Source organism: Gracilinanus agilis, chromosome 5 (assembly GCF_016433145.1).
Source record: "Gracilinanus agilis isolate LMUSP501 chromosome 5, AgileGrace, whole genome shotgun sequence".
NCBI lineage: Eukaryota > Metazoa > Chordata > Mammalia > Didelphimorphia > Didelphidae > Gracilinanus > Gracilinanus agilis.
Genome location: NC_058134.1, coordinates 288,431,322 through 288,459,266, shown reverse-complemented (window position 1 = coordinate 288,459,266; position 27,945 = coordinate 288,431,322). Strand labels below are relative to the sequence as shown.

Genomic DNA, 27,945 nt, shown 5'->3' with positions numbered 1-27,945 from the left:
CTCACCTTCTTGAGGGTGACAAACTCATTCTCTGCTGCTGTCCGTTTGTTGATTTCATCCTCGTAGCTGTGACACAGAGCAACTCTAAGTCAGGCTTCATTCTGCCTCCATCCCCTTTGAGGACCCCCTAGATGAGCCAGAAAACTGCAGACGCCTGTCAATCCTCCCTATGCCCTACTCATCCAGAAGGATAAGCAGAGGACGGCTCAATGGTGAATGAAATCGATGTGTGATATTTATTCAGATGTTCCTTCCCTCCTTTGGGAGACACATATTTTAGTATGAAAGCTAGATGATATGGGGACTATTTATAGTAATAATGCTTAGACAAGGTGAGCCCTGACCAGGAGTGGGCTGCTATGTGAATACTCCTAGCAACAGTCCTGATAAAGCAGAGCCTCTGATGGCTTTGTCAAAAGTGGATAAAGAGCAGTGAGCAAATCATCTGGCAGGTGCATTCCCTTCGATCAAAGAGATCTGAATTACAAAGCAGTTTGAACTTTTTTACACAAAACAGTTCTGAGCAACCTTTTGAGGCTTAGAATAATATGCAAAAACAACAACCACCATAATAATAATAATAATAATAATAGGCAATAATAACCCAAGTGGTGAACAAGGCCACTCTCCAGACTACTAGAAGAATAAACCCTCAAGACAGTCTGTGGTTTGTATGAGGGAGCTGCCTCACTGAAAGAGGAATTTCTTGACAGAGTCCCAGAAATATTTATGGAGTTAAATAAAAACAAGCCAAAGTAAGTCAGTCATAAAGCCTTTTTTTAAGAGCTTAATATGTGGCTAGAGCTGTGCTAAGCACCAAAGACATAAAAGAAAGGCAAGAGAAGAAAGAAATTCTGGCTTTGTAGAAAGAACTCTTTGTGTGAAGAAAAAAATTCAGTGTTTTTAAAGCTGAGTAAAACAAAACAAAAGGAGGGGAAATCTATAAATGAATAGTTAGTATACAGAAGTCACTGGGCTCTGTGTCTGAGGGCCAAGGGGAAGAAGGAGAGATCTAATTATGCTTTTCCAGGGTGAAAAAGGATGATGAATGGATACTCTGACCTCCTAGATATCCTGTCCCTCACCCTGAACATGAGCACTCCCCTGCTCTGCCCCCACCTCTCCCTCCCCACCTCCACATTGGCCCCATCACCATCCTTCTCCCTCTCACCTGTGCTTTTGGTTGTCCACCTGATCATGTATGTTACTCAGCTCAGCATCCAGCCTTGCCCTCTCATTCTGGAGAGCATCCAACTGCCTCCGAAGGCTGCATGTGTAGGACTCGAAGTATGGCTCCAAGTTCTTGGCAACCACGGTGTTCTGGCTTTGCTCCTGAAGCAGGGCCCACTTGGTTTCCAACACCTTGTTCTGCTGTTCCAGGAATCGTACCTGGAATCATGGAATCATAATTTTGAGATGTGGAGGACACCTTAAAGGTCAGCTATAGCCCAACTCTTCTCTTTTACAAAGGACGAAACAGAGGCAAAGGAATTGGAATGACTTATCCAGGGTCACTCAGGTAGGAAAGAGTGGAGCCAAGATTCAAATTCAGTTTCTCTGGCTCCATATCTAAAGTTCTTTCCATTTGTGACATGTTTCAGGAGAATAAAGAAAGGGCTTGAGACATCCAAGCCTGGCAGTGGGAAGGGGCCCAAATTTCCTACCATTCCCCTGCCCCAGCCTCATTCTAGAGATCTGTCTACTACCTGACCTCCCAGCAACACCAACAATTCCCATTTACATTAAATTCATTGAGTAGTACTTTCCTCTCAACACTCATCTGAGGCAGGTAGTGTGGAGATCATTCTCAACAATTTATACAGAAGGAAACTGAGGCTCATGAACATTAAATGACTTGCCCAAGATAACACAACCAATAAGGGACTAAAACAGGACTCAGAACCACCCACATCAAATATTCTCCACTACCATGATTTAACAGGAGCAGTCTTCACTCTTGAGATGAGAACAGAGTAGGAATTTTCTCTGATGGAAATCCCAAAGGGGCTTTTCTGGAAAGTCATTGCCAGTTGAGAGCTAGGGACTTCTGCCCTATGGGAGTCATTCAAATGGTGCCTAATACTTCCCAAAGGGAATGTAAACTGCTAGAAAACTTCTTTTATGAGCTCTCACTAGAGCAATGTCACCAGAGTCAAGTCACTAAGAGATGAGGAGGGTAGGGGAAGATTTGGCACATGATTTCACCTTCCTCCTGTTCCCTGGGCTTTCCACTTGCACAGAATCATAAAATCGTTCATGGCAGTAAACAAGGAGAGCCAGGGCACTGGGGCACTGACAATAGGGCATCAATGACATATATACAGGTCAGCCTCAGCACCCACGGTGAGGCAAGGGAACAGGCAGAGAGAGAAATGCCAATTAACCAAAGGAATAACCAAAATGCCCAGGGAACCCAGATTCTGTATACTCGCAAGTACAAATGGAAACATATAACAAACTTACTGTCGAGAAATTTGGATTCACTAACTAGTTAATCATTTGACCTATCTGTGACTTAGTTTCCCCATCAGTAAAATTGATAGAATGGCTCCTGCTCTATCTGTACTCCATCCCCAGGATCAAATAAAATAGCATATGTGAAAATATCAAAGCATCATATAAATAATAATAGCTGGTCTTCAGAATTATAAAACCATTTCCATGGAAGGTAGTCAGTAGGACTAGTATAGCTCCCATTTTACAGTTGTGGAAACTCAAGCACAGGAGTAATGAAGCAGCTTGCTTGAATAGTAAAAGTCTGGGGTTCAAACCCAAATCTCCTGATTCCAACTCCAGACCTCTATTCACCATGTAACCCTGTCTTCCAAGTGGAAGTAAATATTTTTAAGATATCCTCAACATCATCTCAGGTGAAGTATGTTACATAGCCCCTGACAGAGCTGTGGCCAAGGACTGGGAGAGGTGGGATGCCAAGTCTTGGAAGGCAGACTTATAAAGTCATTTTCAGGCACAACTATTGTGTGGATTTATTTTGACACTCAACATTTATTGGTCAATTCCCTTAAACAAAAGCAGGAAAACGAAAAAAGCAGGCCTTTTTTTTATTTTAAACCCTTACCTTCTGTCTTAAAATACACAGAAAGTAAGGGCCTAATAAAAAGAAAAAGAATTAATATCGTGTATGAGTTTTGAGGCAGAGAAATGGTAAGGACTAGGTAAAGGGAGGGTTAAGTGGTTTGCCCAAGGTCACACAACTAGGGAATATTTGAGGCCAAATTTGAGGCCAGAACCTCCCATCTCCAGGCCTGGCTCTCAATCCACTGAGCCAACTGGCTACTCCCAGATTTTCTTTTTAAGTGAGGAAAACAATTTTGTGAGAAGAGGGAAACAGGTGATAGGAAGGCCAAAAAAAAATTTTTAAAGGAAGAAAGACTGGAAGGAACAGAATTGTTTAAAGTACAGAAGAGAACTGTAGGACATTCAGAAGACACAGACAAGTAGAATAGCTTTGAAATTGTGTGGAGTTTATTACCTTCTTTCAAAAACACAAGCTAGATAAAATGAGATTTGTGGTGATCCCATACAATTCTCTTTTTCTGTTTTGAGTATATGGGAAAACTAACATTTGATTGTATTTGTCAAACAGAACAACCTGAAGGTTAAGATAAACAAGGTCCTCAGACAAGTAGGAGGGACTACTTGGGAACAAATACAATACTTCCAAGAGGCAAGCTGGGGACTAGAGCTAGGCTGATGAATAAAAGCATTGAGTAATTCAGTGTTTACATTGGGAGTCCAAGTGGAATGGGAGATGGAAAAGAAAGAGAAAAGCTGGGAGACAATCCGAAAGTCTTATTTTGGTCTTCTATTCATGCATCTTTCATGATTGTTCTCACTGCCCTTTGGAAACTCTTCTGAAAGGCAAGAGAATGGGTCCAAATTTCAGGCTTCCTAAATCTTCATCTGTGGATGGAATCTAAAGTGTCCCTGGATCTAAATATTCCCAGCTGCAAAATGGGAAGAGTTGGTAGTGTCATTATCCTGCCAAGATTGAACTCTCAAGTTGGATTGAGATCCCAGCCCTGCCATTGACCAAAAATTAGTTACATAACCTCTCAGGGTCTCAGTTTCCTTATTTGCTAAATGAGGGGGTTGGACCAGGTGATCTTTAAATTCATTTCCAGAACTAATGCTTTTGAATTTTCGTTGCCCAGTAGAGTGGTGCATAATCAGCATAATGATCAAAATAATGGGAATAGACAGTGGTGGACTTGGATTCGCAAGATGCCACTTACTAGCTATATAGCTTTGGATAAGTCGTGCTATTTCTATAAACCTCAGTTTCCTCATCAGTAAAATGACCTCTATCTGCCTCACAAAGTTGTTGTAAGGCAAGCATTCTGTAAACATTGAAAAAGCCTTGTGTTAAGTATCATTATGTAGATTAATAATTCAAATCCAGCTTCAGACACTTTCTAGCTGTTCCCTGAGCAAATCACTTAACCCCATTTGCCTCAATTTCCTCATCTATAAAATGAACTGGAGAAGGAAATGACAAATCACTCCAAGTATCTTTGCCAAGAAAACTCCAAATGGTGTCACAAAGAGTCAGACACAACTGAAAGACTGAATGACAACAAAGATAATTAATGCAATATAATTAACCAATAAGGGAAGCCATATTATTATAAGTTTATATAAGAATTATCTGTAATTAAAGTAATAATAGAATAACAGAGCATCTCCAAATACAGATCCTCATGACTTATGATCCCTGTCTCACACAAGAAGTGTCAATTCCTCTGCCCCAGACCATTCAAAGCCTCCCCATCTCTGGAAATGTCACCTCCTTCCTTGCTCCCCTTGCTACTATCCCCCTAATCTGAAGTCATTCTTAGATTAGACAATCCTTCCTACTGCTATGCTTACCATGTCCTATGGTTATAAGTCTGTAACCATGTTAAAGCATTTAGGGATGCCCAGACACTACCTTCAAGGTCCCTCCTCCCTCCATCCCACCCACTAATTTCCATTTCCTTACATTGTGTGGACCCAGTTGCTATTTCTGTCAAAAGCTGACAAAAAGGGAGGGAGCACTCTCCCATGGCTGGAGTTCTTCACCCTCTCACCCCTATCTCCTGGCTTTCCTTGCTTCCTTCATGACTCGGTCCATTCCAACTCTGTGTCCACCCTGCCCCAATGCTTTCCTCTCCTCTTATATATATTTCTGGTTGTATATGTTGTCTCCCCCGTTAGAATGTCCTGGAAAGCAAGCACCATGGTTTTGTCTTTCTTTGTATTCTCAGTGCTTAAATCAATGCCCTGTACATATTAAGCCCTTAAATGCTTGTCGACTGACTAACGGTCTAACAGACTCAAGATGATGATACTGAGTCTTCCATTGATCAAAATATGTTCTTGGAGCATTGTCTTTTTTTTCAACTTTCAATTCAGAATTCTCTCCAGCCCCTCCCCAATCATTCGGAAGGCACGAACTGTGATACTTATTATATGTAGGAGCATTTTCTTTCAAAAATAAAAATTTCACTGATTCTCAGTGATGGAAGAGAACTCAGAAGTCACCTGGTCCAATCTGGACCTGACCAGGAATCTCCTCCACACCACTCCCAGCACTTGATCATTCAGCCTTGGCTTGAAGACTTTCAGTGACAGGGAAAGCATTACCCTCTGAGACAAATCATTTAACTTTTGGGTGGTTCAAATTGTTAGGAAGATTTTCCAAGCTAAAACCTGCCTCCCTCCAACTATCACCCATTGTTCCCAGTTCTACCTTCTAGGGCCACACAGGTCGAATCGAAATAACGCCCCTTCCCAAATGTCAGCTCTTCAAATAATTGAAGACATTTAAGAGCTGCTCTATGGCCATCTCCATGGCACCTAGAGCATTTCCTCACAATAATCATTTGAGGAAAATAGTGGAAATAGTCTCATCATTCCCATTTTACAGAACTGAGAAAAGAAGCAACTTTTCCATAGTCACACAGCTAGGTACATCCAGGATTTGAATCCAGGTCTCCTGAATCCAAGTCCACTTTTCTTTCCACAGCTTCACTCAAGGAGTAACAATAGTGCTGGCCCATAAAAATGGAATAAGACTGAGTGGGGGTGCTGAACTAGAGTAGGAACAAATCCCATTTCATGCCTAGGATCTGTTTCCTAATAGACTTAAACTAAATTCCCCACATGCTTCTCTGCCCCCTTCTCCCCTTCACCACCCTCTCCAAAGCTCACCTTATCGATGAAGGAGGCAAACTTATTATTGAGTGTCTTGATCTGCTCCCGCTCCTGAGTCCTCACCCTCTGGATCTCAGGGTCAATCTCCACATTGAGGGGGGTCAGTAGGCTTTGGTTGACAGTCACCTCTTGGATGCCTCCAGGGGGGCAGGAGGCCCCAAAGTTTGGCCTGCTGGAGCCCAGGCCTAAATAGCTTCCGGCCCCAACACCAAAGCCCCCAAAGGACCTCCCATGGGATGCCCCCTGAGCCATACTGACAGAGATTCTTGTATTGGCACCCAGATTGTGGTGGCTGTGGCTGCCAAAGCTGCCCCTTGGGCTGCAATAAGTAGTACCCCCAAGCCTGCTCCCACCTCTGGACATTGTCATGGAGCTGAAGCTGGTATGGGTCCGAGTACCACCTACACCACGGCCACCAGAGGCTGAGGAGGAGCTGAAGCCCCCTTTGGTGCTATAAGCCTGGCGAGACATGGAGGCCCTCATGAATACTGAGGAGAAAGATGAGTAGAATCAGAGTCAGACTGAGAGGGCACTGAATATCCCAGGAGTGCAAGGAGATGGTCCTTTTATCTGCTCCTAAGAAAGGTGGCTTGTGGGCTCCCACAGACCCGAGGAAAAAAGAGAGGGAGGGGCAGCTGTGGGTCTGGGCATCCTCCCCTGCTCCCCCACACTTCCCTCAGTGTTATCTGCTCTTCTGAGGAGGAGCCAGGACAAAGCCCTGTCTGGGGTGGGGAGGCCACCTTTTCCACTATCCCCACCCCCTATACCTTTCCTAACTTGGAATATGATGACACCAGGTTCCCACTAATATCCCCCAACACCCTGGTGACAGACTTAGATGCCTATGCCCCAGCCCAGACTGCTGTCAATGGAGTCCTTTCTTTTCTGTGGAGTTTGTTGTAAGAGGAATCCCCAAGCCCTGGGGCAGTGCAGGTGGTAAGTTAAGTTGGGTAATAAAGCCAAAGAAGATTGGGTGCACAAGCCAGCTTCAGTGCCACCCTCCCAGGCAGCCCACAGCATCTGTCTTCTCTCCAGTCAGAACTAGAATATGTGGGGACCACAGTTGGCATCTTCATGTATTCATATGGAAGTTCCATGAGGGCATGGCCCATTTCATCTTTGTCTTTGAATCTCTGACACCTAACATGGTACCTATCATTATGGCAGGTCCTGAAGAAATACTTTTGGGAGTATTCTAAATCCCTCCTGATTAGAGAAATGCAAATTAAAACACCTTTGAGGTACCACCTTATACATAGCTGACTAGCCAATATGGCAGCAAAAGAAAGTGATAAATGTTGGAGGGGGTGTGACAAAATTGGGACACTAATACCCTGCTGGTGGAGTTGTGAATTGGTCCAATCATTCTGGAGGGCAATTTGGAATTATGTGCAAAGGGCTCTGAAAGAATGCTTACCCTTTGACCCAGCCATACCACTGGTGGGTTTGTCCCCCAAAGAGATAAGGGAAAAAGTTTGTACAAAAATATTCATAGCTGCACTCTTTGTGATAGCAAAAAATTGGGAAAATAAAGGGTTGTCCCTCAATTGGAGAATGGCTGAACAAACTGTGGTATCTGTTGGTGATGGAATACTATTGGGCTAAAAGGAATAATGAACTGGAGGAGAACTTTGTACACAAAGACTGATACAGTATGGCACAATCGAACAGAACTGACTTTGCTACTAATAGCAATGTAAGGATTCAAGACAATCCTGAGGGACTTGTGAGAAAGAATGATATCCATATCCAGAGAAAGAACTGTGGGAGCAGAAATGCATCAGAGAAATATGTGATCGATCACATGATGTGATAGGGATATGATTGGGGGTTTTATGTTAAAGGATCACACTACTGCAGATATGAATAACCTAGAAATAAGTTTTGAACAATAATACATGTATAACTCAGTGGAACTACTTGTCAGATTCAGGAGTGGGGGAGAAAGAATAGGGGGGGATTATGAATCATATAACCATGGAAAAATATTCTAAAGAAAAAAAGAAATACTTTTGGGTTTATTGATTGATTCCTTTGCAGAAGAAAATTACATTTGTTGTTCTTGGCCTCAAAGAACAGAAGCAGATGTTCTACCTCAGAACCTATGGCATAACCCAGGTCAATTTGTTTACTTTTTCTAAGAGAGAGGAGGGAAGGGAGGGAAGGAGACAACTGGATCTTATAATTTCAGAAAACATAGGTTGAAAATTGCTATCTCATGTAATTGGAAAAATAAAATATCTTTGAATTACAAAAGCATATGATAAATCTCATGTTATTTTCAAAGCTCTTCTGCTTATCAATGCTTTCTTCTGTCCTGTGCATTTGTTAAAATATTTCAAGACAGACAGACAGATAGATAGATAGATAGATAGATAGATAGATAGATAGATAGATAGATAGATAGATAGATAGATAGATAGATGAATGGATAGATGGATATCTCTGTTATTAACCTTCCTTCTCCAACTCCTCTCCCCCTCCCCAGTTGAATGGCTACCTTTAGAGACAGTGAGCTTCACACCACAAGAAGTCTTCAAATAAAGACTATTTATTTGTAAATTTGACCATTGTAGAAGGTTAAAAGATGAGTTGGACCTAACAGCCAAGAAAGTCACTAAGATTCTGTATAGAGGAAAAGACTTCTCTCACTAGAGGAAGGAACCTTGCTGAAGTCTAGCAAGTCATCCCTGGACAGGCCTGTAGCCAGAAGTATTCACGTGACAAGATCACAATGGTAGCTGCAACTGTCCTTCCCTAGACTGTGCCTCACTGTTACCATCTTCCTGCCTGGGAGGCAGAGTGAGAAAGATGCCTCCATCAACCTCAAGGCCATCAACACCTGCTCTTTGCACAAGCCATAAGCCCTGACTTTTGCTAAAGGCCAAGCCCTGCAGGCATCTGCCCTTAAGTCCCAGGGTGGAAAGAAGGAAAATGTCCAGGCTACCCAGGAGGAATATATTAGGCAGGCCACTGCTCACAGCCAAGCCACTCAGGGAAAATATACTCCTTGGGGAGAGTCAGCAAGCTACAGCCAGAGAGTCTCCATCCAGACCTATGAAGTCAAGGCCTTCCATCTGGGTATGCCATAACAGGCCAAGCCATATTCCAGGAAGAGACTGAGATCCCAAAGCTCTGTGCCCTGACCCTTCTCATCACTCCTCACTGGTGTGCTATTATTGCTCTGGGGTAAACCTAGTGACTGACCCCTCCTCAGCCCACTTTTTCCAACAAAACAACCATTTTAATAAGGAAAAAGTACATCCCAGCAGCACACTAGAGGGCAATAATAATGATAGTTAGCATTTATATAGCGCATCCTTTCCTCAAGGTCAGGGAATTTTTTGTTTGTTTATTTAAGTAAATCCTTACCTTCTGTCTTAGAATTTATAATTAAGTTTGTCCCAAGGCAGAAGACAGAAGAGGGCTAGACAATTGGGGTTAAGTGTCTCCCTCAGAATCATACAGCTATGAAGTATCTGAGCCCAAATTTGAACCCTCTGTCTCCAGGCTTGTCTCTCATCAGGGAATGTTCTGCTGTTGTCTTTGTCTCCTCGTTGCCTAGCAGTCTTTTTGATTGAATTTAATCGAGTTGAACCATTTCTGCTCTTGAATTTTGTTATGATTTTCAGTCATATCCAATGCTTCATGACTCCTTTGGGGGGAGGAGGGTTCCCAGCAAAGATACTGAATGTTTGCCATTTCCTTCTCTAGTTCATTTTACAAATGAGTAAATTGAAGCAAATAAGACTAAGTGACTTGTCCAGGATGACTCAACTAGTGTAGTCGAATGTACATATAAAAATCTTTCTCCCCATGAGGGGTTTTGGTAGCTGGAAAATGGAAGAATCTAAGAACTAGGAATAAGGAAACCTGAGTCCCGAATCCAGATTCCTTCTATATCCTTGGCCAACTCCTACCTTTCTAGTCCTACCTTTCTCCACTTTAAAGGGATGTCAATGTGGAAGTCCTTAGGGAAGGAGTTGGCCTAGAATTGCCAGGGATATGATCCTTCACTTCCAGTCCACCTTTCTTCTTTCCCTGAGGCTTCAATCACTTTCTCAGACTCTCTTATCTATCTTCTTAGTTATGTGGGTGGCAGAGAAGCAGCTGAGTGAGATCTGGCTTTCAAAACAAGATTCAGGGTTCTGAAAAGAGAGTGATGTCAGCTCTCTGAATCACTCATCTTGGGTGGGAGCATCTCGAGTGGGAGAGAGTAAGGGGTTGTAAGTGCATATTCTGCTCCACCCTAAGAATGCCTGTCTGATGGTCCCCATGCTATCCCTTGGATCCTCTGAGCCACTGTGTTCATTCTCTGTCTCTGAGCAGGACAGAATAGATCCCCTTGCCCAAATAGAAATTCATCTTGTCCAGTCTCTTTATTCATGGTACTCTCTGTTGTATGAAATCTGCTCTCCTTGGAGGGAAGGGAGGTGCAGGATTGGCGAAGCTATGTCCTCCCATTCCTTAACTGAATCCTACATCTCTGTGATACTATGACTCTGTTTTCCTTACAAACTGAACCCAAGATGGCAAGAAACTGGCTGCAACTATTCCTTTTTACATTATTTACTTTCTTTTTTTGTTTTAAAACCCTTGCTTTCTGTCTTAAAAGTAATACTGTATATTATTTTTCCAAGGCAGAAGAGTAGTAAGGGCAATAGAGGTTAAGAGACTTGCCCAGGGTCACACAGCTAGGAAGTGTCTAAGACCAGATTTAAACCCAGGACCTCCTATCTCCAAGCCTGTCTTTCAATCCACTGATCCCTATATTATTTATTTTCAATAATTATGATGTAGAAGAGTTACTGATATATTGTCTCCTGCCAGCCCAACATGAAGTTGATGGATAGATGCCAGAATTTGGGACAGGGGAAGGGAGGGCAGTTATGGTGAGGGAAAGACAGCCATAGATTCCCACAAAACTCCTTCAAGAAGCCTTGAGAGAAGGGAAGGACAATGAATTTCTGTTCTTATGGTCATAGGGCCTAAGGGATGAGAAACAAGATGAAAAGGAACAGAAAGCAGTCTCAAGACCATCTTCTTATGTTCTCTTGAAGCAAGGAAAGAGATATCAGACGATGTCATAAGAAACAGAATAATGTCTTAGCCCTATGTAGTTCAAATCCCTTTATTTTCCTGAGGAAAATGAAATGAGGTTTTCACCCTCTCTAAGGTCCCACAGAAAATTAGTGGCAGGGTCAGAATTTGAATTCAAGAGCTGAAACTCAAGATCCAGGGTTCTTTCCATTATCCCATTATGTGAGGATGAGAAAAGAAAGGAAAGATTTTCTCCTAAGTCACCATTCTTCCTCCATTGTTTGACAGTTATGCTTGCTATTGTTTTTAAACTCCAAAGGACTATTATTTCCAGATGTGCCACATGTACCATGGGGCAAACCCCAAACACAAGGAATTTAGAATGACTTTAGAGAACGTTTCTCTGTTCACAGTAATCCTTGTTTGGAAAAAGTTCCCCTCTTTGGAAACCATGGTCAAGAAAGCCTGTTTCTTTTTTTTTAACTTATTTTTTTATTTTAAACCCTTAACTTCTGTGTATTGACTTATAGGTGAAAGAGTGATAAGGGTAGGCAATGGGGGTCAAGTGATTTGGCCAGGGTCACACAGCTGGGAAGTGTCTGAGGCCAGATTTGAACCTAGGACCTCCCGACTCTAGGCCTGGCTCTCAATCCACTGAGCTACCCAGCTGCCCCCAAGAAAGCCTGTTTCTAAGGAGCTTCCCTGAACACATTTAATGTGAATCAACATTACTCTTGTCTTACTGATTGCCATCACCACCACTATGGAGCAGGGTTCTGAAAAAGAAACCTCAGGAAACTTCCAGTCTCTTGATATCAATCACATCTCCAGGACACAGAGAATAACAGCATATAAAGTATATGTTCAGACCTCCAGGAATTGATGCAGAGTGAAAGGAGCAGAACCAGGAGAACCTTATACACAGAGACTGAAACACTGTGGCACAATGGAATGTAATGGACTTCTCTACTAGCAACAATGCAGTGATACAGAGCAATTCTGAGGGTCTTATGAGAAAGAATGCTATCCACATCCAGAGAAAGAACTGTGGGAGTAGAAACACAGAAGAAAAATAACGGCTTGATCACATGGGTCAATGGGGACACGCCTGGGGATGTAGACTTTAAGCCAACAGTCAGCAACCTTTTTGGCTGTGAGAGCCATAAATGCCTTCAGAAGGAGGATAGAGGCAGAAGGCGCTGGAATATGGGGTGGGGGCTGAAGGGCCCCCTGGGGCACATCCTGGGGCTCTGCCCGGACTGGCCAGTGGGGAGCTGGAGCCAGATATGGCTCGAGAGCCAACGTTGCTGATCCCTGCTTTAAGCGATCACCCCAATGCAAATATTAATAATATGGAAATAGGTCTTGATCAATGACACATGTAAAACCCAGTGGAATTACTCGTTGGCTATGGGGGGAGGTGGGAGGAAGGAATAGAACATGAATCATGTAACCATGGAAAAATATTCTAAATCAATTAATTAAAATTTTTTTCAATTAAACAAATAAAATAAAGTATGCATTCAGAGTTCTGGATGCGGATATTGGAAAGGCGAAAGAACAAAAAGGGGTAAGTCATGGGCTTATCCAAGGAAAGATTCTTGAAGGAGGAAAATGTGATAGATATAGTTAAGTAAGAGGCAAAGAATAGATGGGGGGATGACAGTAATGGGGAAACTGAGAAATGGCTATCAGGGGACAAGGGAAAATGGTTTCAAAAGAAGAAATTCCAGTGATCACAAATCTTATGAAAAAATGTTCAAGATCACTGATAATAGGATGCAAATTAAAACAGTTCTAAGGTTTCACTCCCCATCTGCCAAATTGACAGACAATAAAAAAAAATAGAAATAGACAGTGTTGGTACACCTGTGAGAAACTGGGCGTTAATAGAGGTGTTTACTGGGTTTAACCACTCTAAAAGCAATTTGGAAGTCTACAAGTCTCTAAGCTATTTATATTTTTTGTCCCAGAAATTACATTTCTAGGCATAGATTCCAGGAGGTCAGTGGCAAAAATTAAGATCCTGTACATAATGATTATTCATATCAACACTATTTGTGAAGACTCAATATGGAAACAAAGTGAGTACTCTGATTGGAGACTAGATGGAAAATTAGTTATATTAATATAATGGAACATTATTATACCATAAGAAATTATAAAAATGAGGCATTCAAGACCCTGTGCCATGGGTGACATCTTGCAATTCATCTAGTGAGTAAGGGATTGATTTCCAGTAGGTATCAAGCATTGATCCCTTTGTTGTAGGTGCCTGGTTTTTCATTTGTTTGTTTACAGATCTCAGTGGTTTGCCCTGTCTAGGCATAAATCCAAGAAGCTTATCAGAGATTCTTATAGACTCTAGATTCCTAGGAAGGAGATTGTCTGATGAACTAGAAAGACCAAATATTCTCCTTTCTGAAAGGTAAGTTTGGTCAGTTAGTTTTCACTAAATGATAAAAAAAAAAAAAAAAGGTTGATTTTTCATCAATCCTAACTTCCCCCAGGACTTACATTTGAATCTTCATGGGTTCTGCCAAGATCCATTGGGGAAACTTCTATCTGGGAATTCTATTTTAGGTTGCCCTACAGAGACCCATTGGGGGAAATGTCCATCCAGGATGGTTTGATTTCTCACTTGTGGATAAGGGGTTGGGTTCTAGTTGACCATAAATCCCTAATCTCTCTTGAGAAAACCTGTGCCCAGTTACAGTTTCCTCCCCCACAAAAATAGGGGGTGTCAATTTATGGCAGTAGTGCACATAGAAGAAGTATTGAGGTGTTTGCAATCAACCTAAGAGGAGATATCTGGAGAGTGGATTCTCCCCCATTCAAAAGATAGTATCAGCTGGGCCACCAATAGATTTCTAGCAAAACATGTGACAGAAGTTGGTATGCCAATGTGGTCCAAGAGATTTCATTCATTTACAATGCTCATGAACTCCCACCTCATTTGTGGAGAAGGGGGATTCTCCAGCATCATCATCTCAGAATCTAGACCTCTAGACAATTTCCTTGTTAACATTTTGCAAGAAATCCCAAATGCACTAGTTCTCTAGTTCAAAAACTCAATCTATCTTAATAGATTGAACCTTCTAGAGAAAGACTTCCTAATGCTTGTGCTCCTTGCAGAAAGAAACAGATTATAAGCATAGTTTCTATTTATTTGGTGAGCAAAGCTAATAAGCTAATATAGAACAGCAAAGGTCTACTGAAAAAGGCTTATACAAAGCCCCCATAGTATATCCACCTTCTGGAGGGAGTCTAAACCACAGGGTGGTTCTATGAGTCTTGGGGAAAATGTGCAGGAATCTGGGGAAAAGAGCTTCACTAAAATGTAAAAGACTTGCCCTGACTATAACACTAAATTCTTTCAGGGAGGGGTGCATTGGAGCCAGGTCTTAACATGAGCCAATTATTGAGTTTTCAGTAGGAATATTTGCACATTAGAAATCATTAGACATTATAAATCAAAACTTAATTTATTGTTTTGTTGATTATCTAGATTTAAGAAAGCAATGAGGGGCCACTAGGTAGCTCAGTGGATTGAGAGTCGGGCCCAGAGATGGGAGGTCTTAGATTCAGACACTTTCTGGCTGTGTGAGCCTGGGCAAGTCATTTAACCCCCATTACCTAGTCCTTACCAATACAGAGTATTGATTCCAAGATGGAAGGTAAGGGTTTAAAAAAAATAAAACAATGAATGAAATGGAAATAATGCAGATTAAGGACAGCAGATAGATAGTTCTGTGGATTGAGAGCCAGACCTAGAGACAGAAGGGAGGTCCTGGGTTCAAATTTGGACTCAGACACTTCCTAGCTGTGTGACCCTGGGCAAGTCACTTAACCCCCATTGCCTAGTCCTTACTGCTCTTCTGTCTTGGAACCAATACACAGTATTGATTCTAAAATGGAAGGTTAGGTTTATTTGTTTTTTTTAATAATGCAGATTAAAGTTCAAGGTATGTTGTGCTTTTTAGGAGATAGGATTGTTAGATATTCACCAATATGCCCCTGAGAAGAACTAATATATTTTCTGCATGTGCACTCTTGAGAATCCTTTACATCTTCCACATTTTCCATGGGGCAAAATGAGGACTTTCTTGTATCCAGTGTGCATTTTTTTGGCTTCAAGAGTTTTTTTTTTGTAGTTAGGTACCCCAATGGCTACATGTGAAAAGTCTAAACATACATTATACCCTGAGTATACTGGGAGATTTTCCCAGAACATATCCAGAATGGGACAGTAAGGCAAAAAAGGGGGATGAATTTCTTTGCGTAAAACTCCAGGATTTAATCCAATTTGTGTGAACCTAGAGTCTTAAGGTATTCTATTTACAAGTTCCAATTAGAAGGTGCAAAACCAAAAAAAAAAAAAAACAATACTCACAATGACTATAATAATGTGAACAAAAAGGTAATTGAACTCCAATTAGTTTCAATGACTAATCTTGACCTGGAAAACAAGATGAGACACAGATCTCTCATCTTCATAAAAAAAAAAAAATGGAAGGTGACAATGGTACATGTGCTCTCTGTCAGACATGGCTACTTTGTTGGTTGATTTTGCTGTTTTTCTTTGTTACAAAGTAGGAATATAACTCAATAAGTATTTGAGATTTAAAGGGTGGGAAAAGGGAGGAGAGAGAAGAAGGAAGAAGGAGGAGAAAAAGAGGGAAGGAAAGGGAAGAGGAGAGGAAGGCATGTTAGTTAAGATTTCAAGGACAGAGAAAGTGGTCTAATACAGGGTACCCTAGGATATGAGATCAAATGGGAACACCAGGTGGAGGTAGCTTTTAGCTGGCTGAAGAATTTAGATTTGTCACAAGAGGCAAGCTACTCTGTAAGTTTCAGAGTAGGAAAAGGAGACATCTAGAAGGTCATTTGAGTAAAAAGACATCCCTGAGAACAGAGGCAGACAAAGAGATAAGGAGGCCCATCGAGGCATCAGATATTGCTTCTCCTCAAAGGAGAAGTAGAGAAATGAAGACCCAGGGAGCTAAACCAATATCCTCCAAAATCACATGATGAGGGAGAAATGGATATATGTAGACTTAAAAGGGAATAAATTGGGTTTTTTATTTTATTTTTATTTATGGTACCTATTATGTAAAGGCACTTTGCAAATATTATTTCATTTGATCCTCACAACAACCCTGAGTGGTTAGGTGCTATTATTATTTTCATTTTACAGTTCAGGAACCTGAAACAAACAGAGGTTCAATGATTTGCTCTGTAGCATCATAGCTAATAAGTATCTGAAGCTAGATTTGAACTCAGGTCTTCTTGGCTCCAAGCCCAGCATTTGGTCTACCAGATCCATGGGACCTTAGGGCTTCTCTCTTCCCCCTTTGATTTCTTTTTTTTTTTTTTTTTTGCCTTTATTGTTTTTAATTTTTATTTAATTTATTAATTTATAACATTTATCCATGATTATAGGATTCATGTTCTATCCCTCCCCTCCTCCTACCCCCTCCCATAGCCCACACACCACTGGGTATTATGTATGGTCAAGACCAATTTCCATATTATTGATATTTGCAATAGGGTGTTCATTTTGAGTCAATATCCCTAATTATATCCCCATCCACCCATGTGATCAGGCAGTTGTTTTTCTTCTGTGTTTCTACTCCCACAGTTCTTCCTCTGAATGTGAATAGCATTCTTTCTCATAATTTCCTCACAATTGTCTTGGATCATTGCATTGCTGCTAGTAGAGAAGTCCATTACATTCGATTTTACCACAGTGTATCCGTCTCTGTATACAATGTTCTCCTGGATCTGCTTCTTTCACTCTGCGTCAATTTCTGGAGGTCATTCCAGTTCACATGGAATTCCTCCAGTTCATTATTCCTTTGAGCACAATAATATTCCATCACCAACAGATACCACAATTTGTTCAGCCATTCCCCAATTGAAGGTCATACCCTTGTTTTCCAGTTTTTTGCTACCACAAAGAGCGTAGCTTTTGTACAAGTCTTTTTCCCTATGATCTCTTTGGGGTATAAACCCAGTAGTGGTATGGCTGGATCAAAGGGCAGGCAATCTTTTAGCATTCTTTGAGCATAGTTCCAAATTGCCATCCAGAATGGTTGGATCAATTCACAACTCCACCAGCAGTGCATTAACGTCCCAATTTTGCCACATCCCCTCCAACATTCATTACTCTCCCCTGCTGTCATTTTAGCCAGTCTTCTAGGTGTGAGATGGTACCTCAAAGTTGTTTTGATTTTGCATTTCGCTAATTATTAAAGATTTAGAGCACTTTTTCATGTGCTTATTGGGAGTTTTGATTTCTTTATCTGAAAATTGTCTATTCATGTCCCTTGCCCATTTATCAACTGGGGAATGGCTAGATTTTTTTTTGTACCATTGATTTAGCTCCTTATAAATTTGAGTAATTAGACCTTTGTCAGAGGTTTTTGTTATAAAGATTTTTCCCAATTTGTTGTTTCCCTTCTAATTTTGGTTGCATTGGTTTTGTTTGTATGAAAACTTTTTAATTTAATGTAATCAAAAATATTTATTATACATTTTGTAATTTTTTTCTAACTCTTGCTTGATTTTAAAATTTTTCCTTTCCCAAAGATCTGAAAATATACTAGTCTGTGTTCTCCTCATTTGCTTATAGTTCCCTTCTTTATATTCAAGTCATTTACCCATTCCCCCTTTAATTTCTGTGGTTGGAACCAGACTAAACTCTATCTGAGCCGATACAGTTATTTTTCCAGTCTGAACTAGCTGAATCTAACATAGCAGGAATGGATCATGGCTTGAGTAGAGTCTTCTCTGCATTTGAATATGAGTATGAAATATGAAATCCTCTAAGGGGAAAAGAAATGAAGTTCCAGGCAAGGAAAGCACATTCATAAATGAACACAGAAATGAAAATTCTTGAGCTGGGAACTAGGGGAGACACTCATAAGATCATAGATTTAGAGCTGAAAGCTCAGAGGCCATTTTACAATCTCTTCATTGTACTATGGTCTAGTTGTCCAAGGTCATATAGGTAACACCTGCCAAAAGTTGGGTTCTAACCCCAGTCCTCAAAGTCAGGATACCTTCCAAAGTAATAGCAATACATCTCCCCAACCCAGGACCTCAGAATTCCCTTTAGAAAAAAAAAACAATTTTTCAAGACAGGGAAACAAATAAACTTTATTGTTGTTTCAGAATCTCAAACCCTTGGATTTAGAGTCATGGGATCATAGAATTTAGAGTTGGAAGGAACTTTAGACATTATCTAATCCTATCCTTTCATTGTGTAGATAATGAAGCTGAAGCACAAAGAGGTCAAATAACTTCTCCAAGGTCACAAATTTAGTAAGTGGCAGAGCTGAGATTTGAACTCACATCCTCCAAATCCACTGCTCTCTCTCCACTCTGTGAGGCAACTTCTCAGAAGAGCAAGGTTCCAGACCTGGTCGTGGTTTATAATAGCTATATGGCCTTAGGTAACTCAATAAAATCTCTCTGATCATCCTTTTCCTCATCATTAAAATAGGTATAACAATATTTATACAACATGACTCATAGAGACATTATGTGGAAAGTGAAACTATTAAAATGTGAGCAACTATTGATTGTGGGAAAGAAAAAAATGTTAATCAATGTCAGGGTCTGCATGTGTTGGAGTGAACATGAAAGGGACTGAGTTGGTTGAAGAAGGGAAGCTCTAGATTGTGGAAATCTGCCTAGGACATTAAAGGATCTGCCTTTGGGAAAATCCCCTGTCATTCAGTATGTGATAGTCTTCAAACTGGACATTGTTGTCTTTTTCAAGATGGTGCCAGTGACAGAACCCGAACTGGATCCAGAAAAGCCCAAACCAGAGGCAGAGATGGAGCCACAGCCAGAGTCAGGGCCTTTGGCTGAATGGGAACCTCCAACAACAACACTGGAACAGCTGAACTCTGAGTTATCACATCCTGTAGAGCTGGTGATACCTCCACCAACCACTGCTACAAAGAAAGGTGCATCTGTTAGTATTGGGTCTTCTCTCCGCCTCCCTTTGGAGGAGCAAAACAATACCAAACCATTTACCCACTCCCAGAAGCCAACTAGAACTCACAGATGCTGACATTGCTGGTGTATTCCCCAGATATCCTGTTGGAAAAAGGACAAGAAAAGGAAAATCTCAGGCAGGATCCATTCTATCCATCACTCTAGAGCTCTGAGGGTCCCCTAAAGGCAAGCAACCCACAAAGCAATCCCCAATTCATAATCCCACTTATTAAATCTGGAAAATGACTCAAAGTGGGGAAGTACCCCCGGGTATGAGTGTATTTCATCAGAAGTTTCCTTGTAAGATACAGTATAATTAAATCATCCCAAGTCCCCCACAGTCACCTGCACTCCTCAACCTCCAGTAGCCTCCTGTAGGTGGCTATTTCCACATCCAGGGCCAGCTTGTTGCTTATCAGCTCCTGGTAGTCTCGAAGTAGGCTTGCCATGTCTTGCTTAGCTTTCTTGAGGGCACCCTCTAAGTCCACCAGCTTGATCTGGGCATCCTTGAGGGCCTGCTCTCCACGTTGTTCAGCATCAGTGATGGCTGACTGGATTGTAGCATTCTGGGATGGGAAAAGCATTAGCTGAAATAGATTTGTCACTGGACACTTACCCCAGCCCACATGGGACTTGGAGGTAAATTTGGGGGTGGGGGGGTCTTTCAATTTCCCTTCCTTACATAAGCAGAAAATTCCAACATCAGGGACCTCAAGATCCAAATAAATCCATTTATTTCCTCTACTTTATCTCATTCTTTGTCAGGGAGAAAATCCAGGTGACTTTCTAACTTTAGTGGATAAATGGGGGCCTTCATGACTTTGGAGGAAAGGGGCTGTAGAGGATAGAATTAATAGTGAGTACATTAGAGTTCCGGGTTAAGATGGTGGCAGAGTAAAAAGCAGCTGCTTAACCTCTCCTAACTGAAACATATAGGACTCCTCAAGGGGACATAAAAACAAATCCAGACAAACGAAGGAGCCCCACAACAGGGTACAACATTGAAGGTATGTGGGATCAGGGCACTTCCATGCTATAAGGGGGTGAAATAACTCTACTAAAACATGAGCTGAGCAACCCCCTCCCACACACACACCACCTACAGTGCCAAAGTCAGTGCAAAAGACTTAGAGCAAGTTTGGGACACCCATTAAGTCATTGGAAGCTACCTGGCATCACCAGGACCTGTTCCTGAAATCAGCAAGACTTAAGACCCCAAGAGGCAAAAGAATGCACAGACTCTGAACACAGACCCCGAGTGCAGGCACGGACCTTGAGTGGGGACCCAGTGCAGAGGGGTGCATGACGGTGGAGGCAACACCCTGAGACTGTTAAAGGACCTTCAGGCAGAGGAACAAGCAAGGGGACCACCAGGAGGCTTGACCCTGAGAACAACTAGACCTGAGACATCAGGAACCTAAAGAGTGCAGACAGACCCTGGGCGTGAGGATAAAGCTGAGAGGGTGCTGGGCTAACAATGGCAAGCCAGACTCAGGAACCCCAGAAGAGAAAGATCAAGAAGAAACCTTTAACACTGCACAACTTTTACACAGAAAAAATCCAGACAACATAGCAAACAGCAGAGGAGAACAAACAGGTAATCATATCCAAACCTTCCCCAAAAAATGAAAACTGATCACAAGCTATTGAAGTGTTCAAATCTGAGATTATGAGAAAGATGTTAGAGAACTGGCAAGAAAATAACAGTTTAAAAGGCAGAATTTCGCAATTAGAAAGTGAGGCTCAGAAATCAAATGAATTGATAAGCAAATTGAAGACCAGAAATGACCAGCTGGAAGCCTTGAAGAACCAAACAGTCCAGATTCAAAAGGAAAACCAAAAGATTACAGCCAAAAACCAGTCTCTAAAGGCTAGAATTGGACAATTAGAAAAAGATGCCCCCAAATCAAAAGAATTAATAAGCAAATTGGAGACCAAAATCAAACAGCTGGAAAACATGATAGACCAAATCGAAAGAAAAAAAAATCAAAAGAATATAGCAGAAAACCAGGCTCTAAAGACAAGAATTGGACAAGTAGAAGCCAATGATCTCTCAAGACAACAAGAACAAATAAATCAAAGTCAAAAGACTGATAAAATAGAAGGAAATATGAAATATCTCACTGAGAAATTGACAGATCAAGAAAACAGGTCTAGAAGAGATAATTTGAGAATCATTGGTATTCCTGAAACAGCAGAAATTAATAGAAATTTGGACTCCATACTAAAGGAAATTATTCAGCAAAATTGCCCTGAAGTTCTACAACAAGAGGGCAATATAAACATTGAAAGGATCCATAGATCGCCCTCTACACTAAACCCTGAAAAGACAACCCCCAGGAATATAATAGCCAAATTCAAGAGCTTCCAAGTAAATAGTGAGTACATTAGACTCACCATCGAAAGACTTGAGGTCACATCTGTCTTACCACTTTCTTTTTTCCCCTTCCATCTTAGAATCAATACTGAGTATTGATTCCAAGGCAGAAGAGCAGTAAAGGCTAAGCAACTGGAGTTAAGTGATTTGTCCAAGGTCACATTGCTAGGAAGTGTTCAAGGTTGGATTTGAACCTAGGACCTCCCATTTCTAGGCCTGGTGCTCTATCCACTAAGTCACCTAACTGCCCAAGTCCTGCCATTTTCTAGCTAGGTGACCTTGGTCATATTACTTCAACTCTCTGACCCCCTAGTTTTAACTTAAGTAGGGGTGATTAGGAAACCCACACTATGAACCTCAAAGGATTATTGTAAGGAAAGTAGTTGACAAATCTTATGGTGCTATAGAAATCTGAATTCTCAGATATCAGAGCAGAACAAGCCATGTAGTCCATGCCCAATCTATATGTAATTGATTAGTTGAATGCTAAGATTCCCTGCCACATGAACATGGCAGGACCCCAAACTTCATTCTAAAGTCACATTGAGGTGTTTTCCTATTGTCCAGTATTTGGGATTGTTTGTGGCTCAGTGCCTCTCCAGCAGTGGGAATATGTGAGGGTCAAATGTTTGAGAATTCAAAGAGGTGGGATTCATGACCCAAAATGGGATGATTTAGAGAATAACGTGGTGCAGAATTATGTGCTATCAGCTCCTAATAGTTTGTCAGATGAAAAGAAGCAATGACACAGAAAATACAGACCTTTCACTTTTGAGTTTAAGGGTGTTGATATGTGCAAAGGGAAAAGGAAAGATTATGAGCCAATATCCTGGGAATTCATGGACCTTTTTAACAAGTTGTGAAACTGCCCTGAAAGAAGCCTTCTCCAGAGGAAGTCCAGCTTCCTTAGCTCATTTCTAGACAAATCTTATCTACTTTACACTTTCTCTAGGATGGGATGAAGGAATTAAATATTTTAACTTAAAATACTTTCTCTTGGGGCAGCTAGGTAGCACAGTGGATAGAGAATCCAGTTCTGGAGTCTGAAGGACATGGGTTCAAATTTGGCCCTGACATTTTCAAGCTATGTGACCCTGGGCAAGTCACTCAACCCCAATTGCCTAGCCCTTACCTCTCTTCTGGCTTAGAATCAATACTAAGACAGAAGATAAGGGTTTTCTAAAAATACTTTCCCTTGAAGTTCTTGCCAAGATGGATAAATCCAAAGTAATTTCAAAACTAAGCACAATGAAGCAAAGAGACAACTTTGTTAAGGACCTTCACCTGTCCCTAGGAGTGTTATGCAATTAGTTGGGTATATAAGAACAAATGAGACTTGGGTCTCTTTGCCACACAACTAGACCCCTAACCAATACACCAAGGGAAAGAAGAATTTAACTTCTCTGCTTATATCCATAACCTATCAAGGGTTGGGTCTCCTCATTTGGAGAGCAATGGAGAAAGAAGCAGGAGTTGGAAGGGTAGGTTTTAAGGGCACAAAGGGAAGCAAGCAATTGGAAGGAGATGTTGGAGAAGAAACAAAGAGGACAGAAACCCAGAAGAGCTGACCTGTTTCTTGATATTCTCAATCTGGCTTTGAAGTCGCTGAATTGCTTGGGTCTGCTCAGTGATTTGAATCTTGGTGTCCCTCATGCTCTCTCCATGTTTCTCAGCAGACATTTGAAGTTCCTGATACTGAATAAGGGAGCCAGAAGTGAGCCTATCACTCACTAGTGGCCCCCACCTCTTGACAGTGATCCCCTCAGTCACCCATGACCCTACCTACCTCCTCCCATATCCATACCAATGATGCCCACTAATAGATTTAGGTTAGACTGTTGAGAGGACTTCAATTCCCCCCTCCAAGAGATATAAGAAGATACATTCAAAGACCAAGTTCCCTCAATGGATGGGCATTTAGGGGGCACTGAACATCATTAGTTTCCCTCTTCATGACTATTCCTGGAGGAAAGGGAAACAATGGCACCCTACCCCTCCCTGAATCCACAAAATAATATCAAACAGAACATCTCCAGAAGCCAGCCTTTCAGAGTCCTTCTGGCTTAGATTGGGCAGGTGACTGGGGAAAAGGTCAGATGACCTCTACTTAGGGACTATGAACAGTAAATGGGATAACAGACAATGCCAGGACAAGCACCTTCCTCTGGTACACAGCTTCAGCTTCCGCTTTGCTCTTCTGAGCATAGAGTTCATACTGGGCTCGGACCTCTGAAATGATGCTGCTAAGGTCCAGGCATCGGTTATTGTCCATGGAAACAAGCACCGAGGTGTCGTTGACATGAGTCTGGAACTGATTGAGCTCCTATAGAAGAAATAGTATTATCCTGAGCTCAGGACCCCCCAACCCAGGAACCCCAGAGCCCCAGTTCCTTTTGAGCCTCCAGGCAGAGAAATAGAATCTAAGGGTCAGTGCTCAGTAGCACCACTGAGGGGGCATCAGGCCAGGGCTCAGTCAGGGACTGGAAAGAGAGTGATTGTCAAGTTAGGCAAGACATTAAAGACTCCTTCCAGTCTTTATCTGACTATGCACTGACTCCAAGGAATCTTGGCCTGTAGTAGGGACATTTAGATGGGAATAATATGCCAGTTTGTCTAACAGGGATATCCTGGCCAATCTGAAATATGGTAACAGAAACCTGGCCATCCTTTGGCCCACCCCCAACCCCCTACTCAGGACTTCAGCAGAGACTCCACATGGTCCTCACTTCCTGGAACAGACGTTTCAAAAAGCAGATATTCTCTTGAAGACTGTCTACTTTGCTTTCTAATTGCAGCTTGCTCACGTAGACACCATCTACATCCTAGGAATAAATGGAAACGAGGGACCTCAGCTACCTGCTGCCCAGATCCCAGTGGATCTATTTACTGGCTCAGACCAACTGGCTAGTTCACCATTCTTTTCCACCCCAGACCACAGATCTATCCCCCATCTACAGAACCCTCCCTCCTACTCTGCCTAACTAGAGAGGAATATTCTGTGATTGGGAACAAGGCATCCTTTTTTCACAACAATGACCCATACTTCCTTCTTCCAGGAAGCATTCTTTGGCTAATCCCAATCAGTTCCTCTTAAACAATTTCTTCTCCTTTCTTCTAAAACAAATATCTAGACATCTCTTCAGTAGCCTCTAACTCTGTGTATGTATATGTATCCAGGGTTATATGAAGCCTGGGAATTCCTTGAGAGGCAATGATCAAATTCAAATCAAAATTCAAATATGTGGGGAGAGGGGAGGAGGGCAGTGAAGTGGTTCAGTGCATTGAGAGTCAGGCCTGGAGAGAGGAGGTCCTGGCTTCAAATCTGTCCTCAGACACTTCCTAGCTGTGTGACCCTGGGCAAGTCACTTAACCCCAGTTGCCTAGTTCTTACCACTCTTCTGCCTTAGAACCCTCCATAATACTGATTCTAAGATGAAAGGTAAGGACTTTTTACTTTTAATAAAATAAAATAAAACTCAGACATGTGTGACTCTTAACAAGTCACTTAACTTCTGCCTGCCTCAGTTTCCTCATCTATAAAATATAACACCTGCCTCCCAAGATTGTTGGGAGGATCAAATGAGAATATTTTTAAAGTCTAGCACATAGCACTATGTGAGAGTTAGTTATTATTTTTGTTATTATTTATCATTATTATCATCATCAGAGGGAGAGGAAATAACATTGGGCCATTCTCACCTTTTTGAGAACCACAAAGTCATTCTCAGCTATGGGACGTTTGTGAACCTCCTCTTCATACCTTCCAAATGAGAAGACACAGATTGAGGACCCCCAGAGGTCATCCTATACCTTCCCATACCTCCAAATGGAGATGTCCTAAAACAATCCTCTCTCCCTCTCCCATCCCATGTCCTTAAACTCTACCAAAGAGAAGGCTCCATACCCCCTTTCAGAAGTTTTCTATCTTTCCCATCAGGCAGTTGCTTCTTCATTTTAGAATCTAAGCCCTCTTGTCAGGTTTACCCTTTTCCCCTTCAGAGGAAAGTCTGAGTCAGAGAGCTTAAACTTTAGCAGGGCCATGAATGAAGCTAGAAGCTAAGAGATCTCCCCAGTGACCCTGTTCCATTCCATTTTTGCAACCAAATGGTCAAAATCTGAACCTCACTGACTCACAGTGGCTGAACAGGAATTTCCTGAGCTCACTAAGCTTTTGGGAGAAGCAGCCAGGTATTGTGAAAAGAGTACAGGTTGTAGAAGAAGGTGACCCAAGTTCAAATCTTGACTTGGCCATTTTCTAGCTAGGTGACTTGGGCGGTTAACTTGATTCTCAGGGGCTCAGTGTCTTCCTTCCGTAAAATCACAAAATCAGTACGTTGGGCCAGATAAGCCCTAAACTTCCTTTTAGTTCTAGACTCTGTTGTAATCTTTTCTTCTTTCCTACCACATTGGGACCTCCAGGTAGAAAAGGTGTGAGAGGGAAGGGGTTGCTTTTTCCTACTTAGTTTTATACTCCTCCTCCTGGTCCTGACAAGTCTTCAGCTCCAAGGTCAGTGTTCCATGTTCCCTCTGGAGTTCTTCTAGTTGCTTCTTTAGCCTAGCTATATACAACTCAAAGATGGACTCCAGGCTTTGGAAGTGGCCACTCGTTCTCTCCTGACTCTGCAAAAGCTGCCACTTGGTCTCCAGAACTTTGTTCTGCTGTTCCAGAAATCGAACCTAACAGACAACAGAAGACTTTCTGAAAATTCTCTGTCAAGCATCTAGACCTACAAAAAAGAAAAACTTCAGAATTGAAAATAGAAAACAGAGGAAAGGGCTAGCCCAGTTGTCAAAAGACCCAAATTTGAAACTTCTTAGCTAAGTGTCCTGGGGTAATTCACTTTTTGAACTCTAAAGGCCTTTAAATGTTATAATTCTGCAACTAGTCTGCCCAATGAAGTCTTCCCTTGCTTAATTAAACAGAACAGCTCTATTTTGATCCTTCTTCCTCTTTGGCAAGTCACAGGAAATGCTAGAGAATTCCAAAGGATTAATGGAGGTAGCCCATTCAAGTATTGACTAACTGTGTCCATTCAAGAACCCCCAAAGCCCTCCCCTGAATTGTCAGACAAGATGAATGGGTTCTAAGGTCCTTGGAGGACATGACCACTAGGTGTGGGGTGATGGGAAGGCCTTCTAACCTTGAGGTGATTGAATAGGTTATGATGAGAAGTCAGAATCCCACCTATCCTCCAAGATCTATCTCTAAGACTGGGTCCGGAAACTGTCTCTCTGGTGAAGGTGCAGCAGTAGGGGATTAGATTTAATGACCCTCACCTTGTCGATGAAGGAAGCAAACTGATCGTTGAGGGCTCTAATCTGCTGGGTTTCCTGAGCCCGAACGGTTTGGAACTGAGGGTCAATCTCAATCTTGAGGGGGGTCAGGAGATTCTGATCCACGGTGACCTCCTGGATGCCTCCTGGGGGACAAAGGCCAGTCCCTCCCCCACCCTGCCCAAACTTTACCCCAAATCTACCCTGTGACCCCCAGTTTCTCCCTCCCCTGCCAGAAATGCCCCCAGCCTCTCCCATGGAACAAAGGCTTTTACTGCTGAAGCCACCAGCTGCTTTTACTCCCCGGGTGCCATCTCTACTCCAGCTCCGCCCCCTAGCAGAGCAAGCAGAGCGGGCACTGAAGCCCCCATGGGCAACAAATGGTACACAGGACATGGTCAGGCCTGATGGTCTCAGCAGCTTCGGACAAATGGGCAGTCAGAAGAATGGAGCGAGTTCCTGCCCTGGGGCTCTGGCACGAGACTTTTATCCCCACAAGGGCTGGGCTGGGCCTGGGAGAGCAGGACAAACCAGGATGATCATGGCCTGACTGTGTCTGTCACTCCCTCTCCCACCACCACCACCACCACCAGCTCACACTGACCTGTCCTAAAACACACCCAGAGTCAATCAGCCCCCAACCAAGGCCCAAGCACTGCCATGGACAGAGTCCTATCCTTGAAATGAAGGATGAAATATGGGAGTTGACCTCAGGGAGCTTTCTTCATGAAGGGAAAAATGGGGCTCCCTCACCTCCCCCACCAAAAGATTCCCAGAGAAACAAGACTATTTTGGACACCAGTTAAGGGAGGGATGAGATGAGCAGAAAATCAAGTAAGCCAAGCCAGGAGTGGAAGGAAAAATCAGAAAAGGGAGCCAGCAGGAAGGAGAAAAAAGAGAAGGGAAAAGAAGAGGAATAGGAATGATGGGGGGGGGGGGGGAATAAAGAAAGGGGAGGAGCCACAGAAGATGCTCTGTGAGCTCCAGAAGGGGATAAAGGGGAGGTGTGGGGAAGGGCTGACAGCAGGTTT

General features: G+C 42.3%; 1 protein-coding gene and 1 pseudogene across 1 annotated transcript; both read right to left on the bottom strand.

Annotated features, from left to right (window-relative positions):
- The window catches only part of LOC123248708, a 16,660-nt pseudogene extending 9,961 nt beyond the window's left edge, over positions 1 to 6,699 (bottom strand).
- Positions 6,700 to 18,996: 12,297 nt separating this feature from the next.
- On the bottom strand, positions 18,997 to 27,310 carry KRT78 (keratin 78). Its single transcript, XM_044679247.1, has 9 exons — positions 26,918 to 27,310; positions 26,100 to 26,317; positions 25,340 to 25,400; positions 24,367 to 24,462; positions 23,799 to 23,963; positions 23,210 to 23,335; positions 19,609 to 19,829; positions 19,331 to 19,365; positions 18,997 to 19,268 (listed from the first exon to the last, which is right to left on the bottom strand). The coding sequence occupies exons 1-9, from the start codon at positions 27,308 to 27,310 to the stop codon at positions 18,997 to 18,999; spliced, it is 1,587 nt and encodes a 528-aa protein (XP_044535182.1).
- Positions 27,311 to 27,945: the final 635 nt, after the last annotated feature.

Bases quoted from the DNA above. Each gene is read 5' to 3' on its own strand.
- KRT78 (XM_044679247.1), bottom strand. From the start codon at position 27,310: ATGTCCTGTGTACCATTTGTTGCCCATGGGGGCTTCAGTGCCCGCTCT. The intron at 24,463-25,339 runs GTGAGAATGGCC...ATTTATTCCTAG, and splicing joins ACTTTGTGGTTCTCAAAAAG to GATGTAGATGGTGTCTACGT. The intron at 23,336-23,798 runs GTGCTTGTCCTG...TCCCTTATTCAG, and splicing joins AAGCTGTGTACCAGAGGAAG to TATCAGGAACTTCAAATGTC.